The following is a 15,002-nucleotide window of genomic DNA, read 5'->3' as shown; positions in this document are numbered from 1 at the left end:
ATACAAGCGCTCCCCCTACTTACGACCATTCGACTTACGAAAAACGGTAGATACGAATATTTTTATCGGGATGTCGAAAAATATCCTGACATTGCTGTGAGATTTTGTATTGTGTGCACCTTTTTCTCGGGTAAAGGACATTACTGTAGTGCTTCTTTCCGCCGCTACCGACGTGTTGCACTCTGAGACGTCACCCAGTAGTTTGTGTGTAAACATACTATACTGTCTATGTCTATACTATCTCCAGCGCAGTAGGATTTTTGACATTTTTATTGTTTAATATCTCATGCATCCATTAAATATGGATGGTATAAAGTGTAAACAAGAGGCGAGTCGTTTCTTTTGAAATGAATGTGGAATAAGAAAGCTTGATGCGGTTGAGAAAATGGTTGGATCGTTTATTTTCGGCCACTTTTTACCACAGAGGAGATCCTCTTGAAGGTTATTTTCCAAAAGTTAAACTTTATCTATATAGGGCATATTATTTTAGGAAATGTTATTTTTTTAGTACAAAATAATACAGGTTACTTATGCAAGCCTTAAACATACTTATACAAACCTTAAACATACAAAATATAACACTGAAGCGACTTACGAACAAATTCAACTTACGAACGATCGTCCGTAATCTATCTCGTTCGTAAATTGGGCAGCGTCTGTAGATGGAAGTGTGGGTATCCAAAGCCCATTCCTTATTTTGAAGTGCGTCAAATGTACTTATGTATTCTCTCTGTCATGATTACTAACTCAGATCACCTGGAGCAATCATGTGGCGCCTGGGTGGGCGCCTTCTGATTGGCTGGCACTTCTCTCTTAAGCGCCCTGCGTCCAGAGAGCAGTGTCAGAGCGTACATTTTTGTAACTCTGTGTGTTTCTCCTGACATCCCGTTCTTTTAGAACTCTGCTTACCCGTTTCTGCCTGCCTCCGATCCGACCTGTTTCTGTCCCACGCTTTGATCTCTTCTCCAGCCCCGGTAAACGCGACCTGCCTGACTTCCGCACAACGATTCCCGACTCGTTCCAAAGTTATCTCCCCGGCGCGGCTGCTGACGTCTGACGGCCATCACGTCTCCAGCAAGCCCTGAACGCTTCCTTAATAGAAGACTTAAACGAATGCTCTGGGGTCCACTGGTCTGTTCTGGTTTCCTGATACTCTCACCAATTTAAGGTTTTGACTTGGCGTTTTTTTTTTTTAAATAGGTCCACAGGAAAATACGTATTTTTTACAAGCACCAGTATGTTCAAACCAATCAGAAAACTGCCTTCAATTTCCTGAGGGATGGAGGGCCCGTGCTGGATGTTTCTTGATCTTTCTTCGACCCTCACTAGCAGCAACCCTATATACTGTATACATTCGGGCAATCTTATTGGGTTTGAAAGTGTGAGCGAGACGTCATTGCGCAAATAGACTTTGTAGTCCGTGGTTGTCCTGCTGCTTACCTTGCTGTGTGCGTAGACCACAGAACCGAGCAGCTTCCATGTACCCCCTCTGCGATCCATGCGCACCATGCGTAGGATCTGTAAGAAACGAAGACTACGCAGGACTGACGTCGCGAAGATGTTGCCCTGGCTACCTGCCGACACCACAGCAACTGATGCGATTAGCACTATTATGTCTGCAAGATACAAAAAAAAGAGATTTTTAGTTTTTATGGAACACACAAGGCAATATTTGCCACCTGCGTAGCATAGGTAAAAGAAAGCTTGTGATGAAGAGTGTTTAGTTTCACTCTAAGTGCCTGGTTATATTCTCTCATCCTTCAATTCATAGTGGTAAGAATAATGAATGCCAAATACACAGCATTTTAATCGAAATATGTTCATAGAAGAAAGTTACAACTACAAATACCGTAAATTATAGAGCGCACCTGATTATAAGCCGCACCCACCACATTTTAAGAGGAAAACCGATTTTGTACATTAAAAAATGTAACACGGACTGACAACCGGTGACAGAAAGGCGGGGTTTTAAAAGGTGACAGGGAGCCAATCAGCGCCCTAGGCAGTTGGCGCCAAAGAAGCGGGCACAGGTGCCTCGCATCAGTAATCATGACAGGCTCAGTTACTATGGTGAGTTATTCTCAACAGCTAGTTTGGATAAGATTATCCCCAGATCTAGCACTCCTATGGTCATCTCATCTCATCTCATTAGCTGCACCGCTTATCCTCAGTAGGGTCGCGGGGGTGCTGGAGCCCATTCCAGCAATCATCGGGCAGTGGGCAGGAGACACCCTGAATTGGTTGCCAGCCAATCGCAGGGCACACAGGGACAGACAACTCGCTCGCTCATTCACACCTAGGGACAATTTGGACTGGCCGATTCACCTGAAATGTATGTCTTTGGAATGTGGGAGGAACATCGACAAAACAGTCAGATAGTTCAGTCCAACTTATTACCCTCTTAACATTCCGAGAGCTTGCAAAGAAGTACGTGTCTCAGACATGTACCGAAACAGTGTCCGTACGATGTCACCAATCACTCAAATGCATCGTTCCAAATATCATTCGGAAGGTTAAAGTCTTGGGATTCAAGAAATGCCAAACATTTCTTAGTTTCCATTTTATTTTTTTCTGGCAACTGTGTGGACAGCATAGTAAGAATTTTATTGTGCAGGGAAACGGGGTTCTTTACTCTGCATATGACAATAAACACTTTGAATTGAATTTAGTTTAAAAAAGGACTCATCACAGAAACATCAAGATTGTTCTAAAACAAGATACGGGGAAAATATAAAGCCGCATAGCTCACCTAAGTTCTCTTGCAGCCATCACGTTCAATAATGATACGTAACCGTGGTCTTCTTACAACCGTGAGTGTAGTAAATCCAGGAGAGTAAAATATTTACAAATACAGAATAGTAAAACATGTTTTCTCTATGCTGTAGTGCAGCCCAACGTGTGATTCACATTCATCTTTTTCGGCCAATTGCAGGCTTTGTTTCGCCCCTTTAGCCTATGCGAGCCTGTAAATGATAAAAAGGATCCGCCCCATTTACCTCCGAATAACTTTAGCCAATAGTGACTGATTCAAATGATGATTGACTCATTGGTTAGGAAATGAAACGCCGGTATATAAATCCCAGTATACACCGTGGACGACTTCGCCTTCGGGGGGAAATCAGGGCGGCTGCTTGCCTTAGTTGCAAGACTTTGTGACTTAATATTGATCCATATAAAAGGCGCACTGTAGTATAAGGCGGCAGGTCAGCTTTTGAAAAAAATAAAGGCTTTTAGGTGCGCCTTATAGTGCAGAAAATACGGTATTATGTATTCAAATTTTGGCTGTTGACTCTATAATTGCAACAGGCATTTTATAGTCATGCATATAATAAGTCTATTGCTGTCAGGCCATGTATTTTATTGCTATGCCAATAAGAATGCTCAAATTGCCATCAGAGCTTTGATGAAAATACATTTTATTGCATATATTCATGATATAAGAGTGTGTGAAAAATAAATAAACAATATGATATAAATAAAACAACATGATCAGTATCATCAGTAAAGACATGATTTTTCCATGCATGAGAATGTCTCAAAAAATAGATAATTAAAGGCATCTGTATTAAAGTTAAAACTTCACTCTGTCTGGTTAGGTTATCCACCGAAAATTGCTTGCTTGCCAGTTTCCACAAGATCGGCATCACGAGAAACAATCATATTAGCATCAACAAAGTCTTATCCCCCTTCCATCAGTCTTTCCAACTGCGCTTTCCAAAAAGCAGGAATCGGGTTTGTGTCTAAATATTGGAAAAAATAAGAATCCGTTGATGCAAACTCATTACGTAAATGCATTTTTCTCTTAAGAGCTATGACCACAGCCCTCAATGACACGCACAAACGCTGGTCGGATGCATGCAATGGAATATTTCGCCTGCGACTAAACCTTTCAACAGACATTGAGAAGTAAAAGAAGAGAAGTACAGTGGAACCTCGGTTTTTGAACGCCTCTCAGTCCGAACAAATCGGAGTTTGACCAAAAATTTCGAGAAATTTTTGCTTCGCTGTTCGGTCAAAAAATCGGAGTTCGAACGCCGGTAATGTAGATCGCCCCCACCCCTCGTGACCAACTGTTATCACGTGCGTATTGCTTCTTTTTGCTTTCGCTTTTAATATCGATGAACAAAGTGTTTTAGCCCCTAATTATGCCTCCGAAGAAGGTCGGAACAAGCAGCAAAGTTGCTACAGGTGAAAAAAGAAAAGTAGCGCGTACAACTATTGCCTTTAAGAAAGACATAATAGCTAAATATTAAAGAGGTGTGCGAGTTTCCGATCTTGCTAGGGAATACAGCATGGCTAAATCTACGATCAGTACAATAGTACGATGACTTTAATGACACTGTCATGAGTCACTTTAGAAAAGTGCTAAAAAGAAGGCAAAAGCAAGTGTCATTAGATCGGTATTTTAAGAGAAAAGAACATCCTTCCAAACAATAATTTTCCTTCCTCCTCCATCTCTCTCCCCACTGTCAACCTGCGCCTTCTGCTGACCACCACAAAGGTAAGAAATCCTATTCATAATTATTTTCTCTATCCTTTTTTTTATTTTGACACGTTCATGTTAGCGTAATATTTCGTACGGAAGATTACGATAATGCGAACAAACGATTAGCCTGGGTTAGCTTTATGATTACGTTAAACTTTCGAGGTAAACATTCAGGGTGTTGGAACTGAGCCCCTTTTCCAATGAACCGCTCACAACTTGTTGTGGAGACCCTGGTGCTAAATGACTTGTAAACAACCTGATTTTTTTTATTTTTACACGTTCATGTTAGCGTAATCTTTCGTAGGGAAGATTACGATAACGCGGACGTACGATTAGCCTGGGTTAGCTTCATGTTTACGTTAAACATTCATGGTAAACATTCAGGGTGTTGGAATGGATTAAAACGATTTACATTATTTTTAACGGGGAAAATGATTTCGGTGATCGAACAAATCGGTTTTCGAACAGGGTTCTGGAACGGATTATGGTCGAGAACCGAGGTTCCAATGTAGTAACAATGAAAGTAAGGATTTTTTGTGGGAAGAAGCGAGAATAGAGCGCTGTTCTTACGCACCGATTACGCAGAATGGCTTTCTGGCAAAGCGAAGTCGTCCCGGCCATCCTCGATAGCGACAGCAGCATCCTGCTGACCAGATGCGGATGATGTACTCCAATCCAAACACCACAATCATCACAAACTCCTACGGGAAGTTTAAAAAAAGTTGACTTAGCAGAAGTCAAGTTAAGGCACATTTATTTGTGACACCCTTAATCACAAAATGTTTCAAAGGATTGCACAGGTTACAATGACACCATCCCCTGATCTTAAACCAACATGCGGGTAAGGGAAAACTCAAAACCTCAGCACGAGGAAGTTGATGTTTATGCATGGAGAAGGCGTAGGAAAGATAAAAATCAGCTGTATCGCGTGAAACAACGACTTGCAGTATTAGATATGTCCACTGCAGGGTTGGGTAGGGTTACTTAACTTAATTACTTTCAATTACTTTTGGATTACTCCAATACCAAATATGCTAATGAAAGACAAAAGAAACTCCGCTGGGTGGAGTTAAAGAGCCTCATGGCATGAGGAAGAAAAGATCTCCTCAGTCTGTCCATGGTACAAGACTGTTACAGCAGTCTGTCCCTGAAGCTGCTCTTCTGTCTGGAGATAATGGTACTGTAAATATGAAATTTTATACCGAAACCACGAGTTTAGTCGTACAGTTTTGTAGGTGCGCTTACGTAACTGAAAACAAATGTATACAAATAAAAATCTAATTTGTGTGTAATGTATAGTTTCTGTATAAGTGTCCTGCAATGATGAGTCCGACAGTGCCACCTGCTGGTATGTGGTAAAATTTGGTTTGACTTTAGACTTTGCGACAGGAAGGTGGGGGTTTTTGGCAGTCTACAACGAGCTGCCAACAGTAAGACACGATCTTTTGGTGCACCGCAAAAGAAGTTAATTTTAAACATTAAAACCACAGCTGACAAATCTCTCAACATGCACAGTAATGTGATTGATGTTGTCAAGCTGTTTGGATTTATTTTCGTTTTGTTTCTGTCGCCTTTTATGTTAGTTTTGCCGGACGTTGCATGTTGTGCTAAAATGCTAATCCCCCTTATAGAGATCAAAGCCAACAGAGAAGCTTACCACGTGTTGTAAAATACATACAAATCTCTCATCTGTATTTTTGGGAAAGTTGTGAGGAGAAAAATGGAGAAAAGGGTATCAAAACAAGAAACATGTTCCTCCCTACCAAAATGAGCAGACAGTAGGAGGAGAAGTCCTGATGGGCAGGGATGGTGGAGAACACTGAGAGGACTAGGCAGCTGAAGACCAAGATGAACCTGGATGGAAAATGGAGAAATAGTCACCACAAATACAATACTTTTAACACCTAGCATTAAATAGATTGATACATTTTGTAGTATTCATCTTTTTCAGAGTAATACTGTCAAGTTTTTTTTCTCATTGGATCCTTAACATAAATATCATTCAATTTCAACTTCCATCAGTTATGCTTATTCATAGAAGGTGCTTTTTTTAAAATACAAGAAAGGGAGAATAGTATTATTTGGCCACCTCAAATATTTTGCATAGCAAAAACTGAGTAAAAATGGCTAATAGGGAGAACAAGCTAGCCAGGGACTTTAATTGAATGAGTTTGGCTCTCCTGATTATTTACTGTTCAAGACTGTACATTAGGTATATGCAGGTACAGCTTGATTTTTGTGCCAAGGCATTTCTATTTGAGTGTTTCTGTGAGAGATGTGTAATTTACCCTGAGACGCTGATTTTTGAAGTAAACGACGGGAGCCGGCTCACCAGAAATCGTGAGCAGGAACACTAGGAGACACTTTTATAATCTCTCTCTCTTATATGCTCTCTTTTCTTCTTTCATGCTCTTGCTTTCTTTCTCCCCCTCTCTTTGTTTCTCTTTCTTTTTCTTTCTTTTTCTCTCTCTTGCACTTCCTATATCTTTCTCACGCCCTCTCTTTTTGCTCGCTCTTTCTTTCTTCTATCTCTCTTTTTGTCCTCTCTCTTTTTTGCTTTCTCTCTCTTTCTTCTTTGCTCCCTCTTCTTTGCTTGCTTTGTCTCTCTCTTTTCTTTCCTCTCTCTCTCTTCTTTCCTATCTCTCTCTTCTTGGTTCTCTTTCTCTCTCTCTCACTTACACTCTTTCTCTTTCATTCTTTTGCTTTCGTTTACCCCTTCTCTGTGTTTCTCTCCCTTGCACTTTATATCTCTTCCTCACTCCCGCTCCTTCTTGCTTTCTCTTTCTCTCTTGTTTGTTCTCTCTCTCTCTCTCTCGTCTTTGCTCTTTTTCAATCGCTCTCTCTCTTGCACTTTCTATCTCTTCCTCACTCCCTCTCTTTCTTGCTCTCTCTTTCTCTCATCTTTGCTGTCTCTCTCTCTCTTTCTTTTCCTCTTGCGCTCTTCCTCCCCTATCTTTGTTTTTATAATCTCTCTCTCTTATATGCTCTCTTTTCTTCTTTCGTGCTCTTGCTTTCTTTCTCCCCCTCTCTTTGTTTCTCTTTCTTTTTCTTTCTTTTTTCTCTCTTGCACTTCCTAGATCTTTCTCACTCCCTCTCTTTTTGCTCACTCTTTCTTTCTTCCTTCTCTCTTTTTGTCCTCTCTCTTTTTTGCTCAGTCCCTTTTTTGCTTTCTCTCTCTTGCTTCTTTGCTCCCTCTTCTTTGCTTGCTTTGTCTATCTCTTTTCTTTCCTCTCTCTCTTCTTTCCTATCTCTCTCTTCTTTGCTCTCTTTGTCTCTCTCTCACTCACTCTCTTTCTCTTTTATTCTTTTGCTTTCGTTCACGCCTTCTCTGTGTTTCTCTCCCTTGCACTTTATATCTCTTCCTCACTCCCTCTCTTTCTTGCTCTCTCTTTCTCTCTTCTTTGCTCTCTCTCACTTTCTCTCTTGCTCTCTTTCTTCATTTCTCTCTCTCTCTCTTGTTCTCTTTCTTCATTGCTCTCTCTCTATATCACTCTCTTGTTCCCTCTCTTTTCTTAGCTCTTTCTGTCTCTGTCTGTCTCTTTCTCTCTCTTTGTCTGTATGTCTCTCTGTCCCTCCCTCTTATTCCTCTTGAAAAGTATGCGTGTTTGTATTCTTGCGTGTGCTTTTTGGCACTTGAGTTTCAATTGTACTGCACAATACGACAACATCTACTACTCAAATCATCAACAGTTGGGTCTTTTCTTGCAACACCACCCAAAAAGTCCGATAAAATGGATCCAAGCAGTGTATTGATCCATTTCTGACAACATTTGTTGTATTTTCAAACAAGGGTATTGTGTAGTGTAACGCGGTAAAAAATAAAAGCTATTAGTGATTTTCGGGTGACTTTCAAAAGGAAGTATCAAAAGTTTTAGGTTATTTCCACTGACATCTGAACAATGTGAACTGTGGAGCCGTCACCTGAACAGCAAGCTCTTTGTCACAAGCACACCTACGCTCATGCACTTGGAAAAGGTTGTCGGAGCAAAAAAAAAAATGGCTGACAATCAACCCCTTTTAACCACGGCCACGGTTACATTTCCATGCGGAATATATTGAGGTGTGCAGGAAAGCACCGTGACAGGGTTATTATGCACCCAATGAAGTTCATTAATTAGTCCCATGAAGTAGCGTTCCATAGCGTCCTTGATCCCCGGTGCTTGGCTATCCTCACAAGAGGTTGCATTCATATTGAGTGGATCACTCTTCGCTCAGTACTGATTGCTCTGAACTTTCAAATGAGCAATTTTGTAGGAACTGCATGTACAGACAGATACAACAAATACACAACCACCACACAAAAACTGTACACGCAAATCCCTTTATTCTTCAGCGAATGCAACTCCTCTCGACATGCCTCGCATCACAAATGTCATCTTAAATGTCACCTAACAGTAGTAAAACTGTGATCTACTTTGAGGTCACCCATAGAGGTGGTATCAGGGCATCTTATGAAGTTGAAAGTCAGCATCATTTTGAGACTTAGTGTGGGAAATGAAGCAGATATGAAAATGACTTTGATGCATGGTAGCTTACAGATAGATTGATAAGAAAGTGTGATGAAAATGACGATTTTTCGAGTCTCCAAATCGGTATGGCCGAAATTCGCAGGGTATGCAGATGCTGTCCGTGGTGCTGATTTTTATTGGTACAAAGTAAATTGATCAGTTTTGGAAATGACTAATCACCTGGTTTGAGAGTGAATTCACATAAATGACAATGATTGTTGTGATCAACAAAATTTAGTTTTTCCTTGAATCCACAAGTCGTTATTATCTATGACAAGTTGTTTCAGTTTTTGATATTGGGCACCTGCAAAGGAGGTTGCGTACAATGCTCCTTATTGTTATTTTGACTATTATTGTTTTGACTCTTGAGATCATTGTTACTATTCTCCATTTATGTTGCTATTCTTCCATTTCCACACACTTTAGGGTGGGTCTGCTTTGGTAACCTAGAAACCTTAAAAAAAAGAAAGGACTCTGGGGAGGACTTTTAGAACAGGTTATAATTTCTTATCAGAAGTTTGGGCTGGCTCCCCTGTTCTTATTGCAGTTTTAGATGTTTTCTCTTTTTGTTTGTACCAAACTTAAACTTGTCAAATCTTTTTGAAATAGCTTTACTGAGAACATTAATATAATATAAAAAAAATAAATAAAACATTTAATTTCAAAGTCTTTTTTACGTCAGTGTTATTTAATCGTTTTTGGGTCGAGGCACATCGCCTGTAAAAATATACAATTCTCAGCTCCAATAAAAACGTGTCATCAGTAGGGTACAGCGTAGCCTAAGTTGCCAATATAATGTTGCTGTCATCGAATGTTATGGCACACTGTTAGAAAAATACTGCTTTAAGTTAATTTCTAAACTGGACAAAATTTTGTTTCAGATCACAAATTACAATTTCTTGATTTATAATGCATTGATAAAGATACAGTGCATCCGGAAAGTATTCACAGCGCTTCACTTTTTCCACATTTTGTTATGTTACAGCCTCATTCCAAATTGTATTAATTTAAGCTCTTATCTCAAAATTCTACACAAAATACTCCATTATGACAATGTGAAAAAGTTTTTTTTTAAACTTTTTTTGAATTGATTAAAAATAGAAAACTAAGAAATCACATTTACATAAGTATTCACAGCCTTTGCTTAATACTTTGTTGATCCACCTTTGGCAGCAAATACAGCCTCAAGTCTTTTTGAATATGATCCCACAAGTTTAGCACACCTATCTTTAGGCAGTTTTGCCCATTCTTCTTTGCAATAAGTCTCAAGCTCAATCAGGTTGGATGGGAGACGTTTGTGCACAGCCATTTTCAGATCTCTCCAGAGATTGGATTCAAGTCTGGACTCTGGCTGGGCCACTCCAGGACATTCACGGAGTGGTTCTGAAGCCAATCTTTTGAGATCTTGGCTGTGTGCTTTGGGTCATTGTCCTGCTGAAAAATGAACCTTCGCCCCAGCCTGAGGTCAAGAGCGCTCTGGAGCAGGTTTTCATCCAGGATATCTCTATATATTGCTGCAGTAATTTTTCCTTCTATCCTGACTAGTCTGCAAGTTCCTGCTGCTGAAAAACATCCCCACAGCTGGCACCACCATGCTTCACTGTAGGGATGGTATTGGCCTGGTGAGGAGCGGTGTCTGGTTTCCTCCAAACATGGCACCTGGCATTCACACCAAAGAGTTCAATCTTTGTCTCATCAGACCAGAGAATTTTGTTTCTCATGGTCTGAGAGTCATTCAGGTGCTTTTTGGCAAATTCCAGACGGGCTTCCATGTTCCTTTTACTAAGGAGTGGCTTTCGTCTGGCCACTCTACCATACAGGCCTGATTGGTGGATTGCTGCAGAGATGGTTGTCCTTCTGGAAGGCTCTCCTCTCTCCACAGAGGAACGCTGGAGCTCTGACAGAGTGACCATTGGGTTCTTGGTCACCTCCCTGACTAAGGCCCTTCTTCCCTGATCGCTCAGTTTAGAAGGCCGGCCGGCTCTAGGAAGAGTCCTGGTGGTTCCAAATGTCTTCTATTTACGAATAATCGAGGCCACTGTGCTCATTGGGACCTTCAAAGCAGCAGATTTTTTTCTGTATCCTTCCCCAGATTTGTGCCTCAAGACAATCCTGTCTTGCAGGTCTACAGACAGTTCTTTTGACTTCATGCTTGGTGTTTGTGCTCTGACATGCACACTCAACTGTGTGTCCTTATATAGACAGGTGTGTGCCTTTCCAAATCATGTCCAATCAACTGAATTTACTGCAGGTGGACTCCAATTAAGCTGTAGAAAGATCTCAAGGATGATCAGTGGAAAAAAGATGCACCTGAGCTCAATTTTGAGCTTCTTGGCAAAGGCTGTGAATACTTATGTAAATGTGATTTCTTAGTTTTCAATTTTTAATAAATTCAAAAAAAGTAAAAAAAAAACTTTTTCACGTTGTCATAATGGAGTATTTTGTGTAGAATTTTGAGATAAGAGATTAAATTAATGCAATTTGGAATGAGGCTGTAACATAACAAAATGTGGAAAAAGTGAAGCGCTGTGAATACTTTCCGGATGCACTGTAAATAGTGTTCCATTGTCAGGGAATGATCGTCGAATAAAACTGCCTGACCGAAAACATTCAGTAAGCAGCCATGATAACCACGAGCCAACAACAAAACACTACCGCGGCAACAAACACGAACCCAGACGGGAGAAAAACCAAGGAGCAGAGCAGGCTATCCAGCTAGCCGACTTCTAGTGGGGCTAACCTAGACCAAACCAAACTGGAAGCCTTCGGGAGCCCGCAAGTCACTGGTAGCTATCTGGACAATATTATATTAAGGTAATTGCAAGACGAGCGGCAAAAACACAAGACTAAAGGTCACAATCAAATGCCTAAAACGAGACGAAGTGAAAGGAGGAACACACGCTGTACACAACGGCAGGTAAACTGGCCCTTTGCTGATCAACTCATACAAAACAGTCAGAAGTCCCCCAGCAAAACAGTAAGTAAAGTTCCAATTACTCCAAGCTGAAAAGAGCGCTATGCATTCACTGATTACGACAATTGCTGTCCATTTTTCAGTGATACGCGCCATTATTTTGTTTCTCGATGGCATCCAGTGATGTCACAGTTCTAGGGGATATGAGGTCAACTGTCTACTTTGAAATTGATTTCTTGAGATCCATTACACGTGGAATATTTTGGAACATATCTGCATGAGGGCAGCACAGCGGCGCAGCGGTTAGCGCGTGTGCGGCACAATTCTAAGGTCTCGGGAACCTCCTGTGTCGTTCAAATCCAGCTACCGGACTTCCTGTGCGGAGTTTGTATGTTCTCCCCGTGCTTGCGTGGGTTTCCTCCGGGCACTCCGGTTTCCTCCCACATTCCAAAGACATGCATTTCAGGTGGATTGGCCGGTCCAAATTGTCCCTAGGTGTGAATGAGCGAGCGAGTTGTCTGTCCCTGTGTGCCCTGCGATTGGCTGGCAACCAGTTCAGGGTGTCCCCTGCCCACTTCCTGATGATTGCTGGGATGGGCTCCAGCACCCTGCGACCCTACTGAGGATAAGCGGTGAAGCTAATGAGATGAGATGAGATATCTGCATGATTGTGGGGGGAACACTAAAAGTTCTGTGCCAATTTTTTAAGAAAAGGGTCTTTTGTAATCCCTTTAAGACCCCGCACACTGAACGCAATTAGTGTGGTGAATTTGGGGTCCAAGCAAAAGGGTGCAGAACATCACCGACGCAGTCTTCTGCACTCCTGAAGCGGTTTTCAGCTGTAATCCAAATTGTCTAGGTCACGTGTTTTCGGATCATGAGACCCTTTTAAGATGGCAACTACCACAGACTCAGATAGTGATTACAAAGACAAGCACATATTTATTACCGCGCCAAAAGAAATGACGAAGGAGGGCTGTATCGCGTAACATGTGGCGTAAGACCTATATTTCCAGACAACAACTCCAGGGCACTTTCAAGATCCCCGATGAATTGTGGAGAATAACGATGGATTGCAACACCATAAGTCATATTTTTCTGTTTTTGTCATTTGTGCTTGCTATTGTTAAAAAAATGGGTTCAATTGTCATGAATCCTCAAGGATTTAAAGAAATTCGGTGGCTGGACCATGACTCAGATTATACTGTGTTTGATCGATAGCTTCCCTTGCTGTTCAATTTGGATGTATAAATCAAGACTTTGCTTTAAGGGGGAGCGGAAAAAAATATTGTAGATCAGGGGTTTCCAACATGGTGCATGCGGGCACCAGGGTGCCCCCTAGGGACAACTGAGGTGCCCGCGGACCTTTTTTCAGAAAATAGCCCACCAATAGATAGAAAGATAGATAGACAGATAGATACTTTATTCATCCCCGCAGGGAAATTCACATTTCCAGCAGCATCCCTGTGCTGAGAACAATACAATAATAAAGCAAAAAGAATACAACATACAAATACCCGATGTGACGTGTTATATAGAGTATCTAGATAGTGCTACACAGAATACACATTGCAATAAAATACAGTAATATGCAATGAAGGGGGTGTGGTTTAATGTGGGCCTTTACTCCGCCGGGTGGAGTTAAAGAGCCTCATGGCATGAGGAAGAAAAGATCTCTTCAGTCTGTCCGTAGTACAAGACTCTGACAGCAGTCTGTCGCTGAAGCTGCTCTTCTGTCTGGATATAGTGCTGTGTAGTGGATGTGATGAATTGTCCATGATTGATCGCAGCTTTTCCAGTGCAATACTGGGATTATCTGCTGGGATGATTTTTATTTTTGTGCTTGACTCAGTCAATTTAAACCCTACTTCCAATATGCTTGAACACCACCTTGTGGGTTTTTATGTAAGTGCCTGTAGCATGCCCCTCGAAAAAAATCACTGGGGATGTACGATGCCGTTCATCTACATCGCTAAAACAAACGGTATTTGTGGCATAAAACACTTTTATATTATCATGTAATGTACATGCTTGATTTCATTTTTTGTTTGAACTAGATACTTGAAGGTGATTCAAGTTTTGTTACAAGATCGTTTGCATTTGAGTTTTGCCACCACCATTTGATAAAACTGCTATAAACCAGTACTCTTGTGTAATGCGATACTCAAATATTTGGAACCAAATAGTTTTCGATCCACAATCTAGTATTAGTGTTGTCACAGGCCACTGCCAGATCTGTAAATTGTGAAATAACATATTAACAACATAGTAATAACATCAGAAGTTATTTTTGAAATGGATAAATCTTGGTGCCTAATTAGTAATAAAAAAATATCTCTCAGCTTGAAAACGGTTGTCGACACCTGTAGATACTGTAAATAATGAATTAGGTACTTCATTTTTGCTCCTGTTTTAAATTACTTGAATAATGTTGGCAAAATAACTCAACTATTTTCTTTCAGTCCTCATCAGGTCATTTTTGCGGTCGTTGTCTTTAGTCATGTGTGACACCCTTAAGTCTTAACACAGTGTAGTTTGGTCCGATCACCTTTTTACTTTGTTTAAACTCTCTTCCTACTACCACACATTTGGGTGCACCACCCACAAATTATCTGCTAGAACGATAAATCCTTCCTAAATGCTATTCTTTATTTTCTTCATGTGATTTTCTTTTGTAGTGAAAATGAAAAGCATGAAACATACAGTAATAAGGTAATGTGTTATGTACAATATAATACAATATAAGATATACAAATCTACAAAATAGTGTCTACAATAGAAAAATACTAGGAGTAAAATCTACATCTCTTCATAAAAGTCAATATATAGGGCTCAGAGAAGGAGTAGGTTTTTGAAGAGCTTATTTTATCATTTTTTTTCTTGAACATTGAAGTAAAGTCATGTTTATTTGTATAGAATTTAATTAAAAGAAGTCTGAAACGGCTGTACAGACTACTGACTATTACAGACAACATACTATTGTTAAACCATCATCACCTGATCTAAAACCTCCATGAAGGCAAGGTAAATCTTAAAAACTCATAAGGAAGGAATTAAGAAACTTTGAGAAACACATGGGATAATGCAAAGGTAA

The 15,002-nt window shown here is 40.5% G+C and overlaps 1 protein-coding gene across 2 annotated transcripts in view; it reads right to left on the bottom strand.

The window, feature by feature from the left end:
* LOC148360707 (potassium voltage-gated channel subfamily KQT member 5-like) overlaps positions 1 to 15,002 on the bottom strand; it is a 181,324-nt gene that overhangs the window by 49,668 nt on the left and 116,654 nt on the right. For both annotated transcript variants that reach the window (XM_088341605.1, XM_088341606.1), the window contains exons 2-4: positions 6,250 to 6,340; positions 5,061 to 5,187; positions 1,441 to 1,616 (exon numbers count right to left, since the gene is read on the bottom strand). In XM_088341605.1, the coding sequence (XP_088197731.1) occupies positions 1,441 to 1,616; positions 5,061 to 5,187; positions 6,250 to 6,340 (394 nt within the window). The remainder of the gene's footprint in view (positions 1 to 1,440; positions 1,617 to 5,060; positions 5,188 to 6,249; positions 6,341 to 15,002) is intronic.

Source organism: Urocampus carinirostris, chromosome 8 (genome assembly GCF_059441175.1).
Source record: "Urocampus carinirostris isolate Australia breed hairy pipefish chromosome 8, RoL_Ucar_1.0, whole genome shotgun sequence".
NCBI classification, from domain to species: domain Eukaryota; kingdom Metazoa; phylum Chordata; class Actinopteri; order Syngnathiformes; family Syngnathidae; genus Urocampus; species Urocampus carinirostris.
Note: the sequence above shows the minus strand (reverse complement) of the source record. Positions and strands in the feature narration are given on the sequence as shown.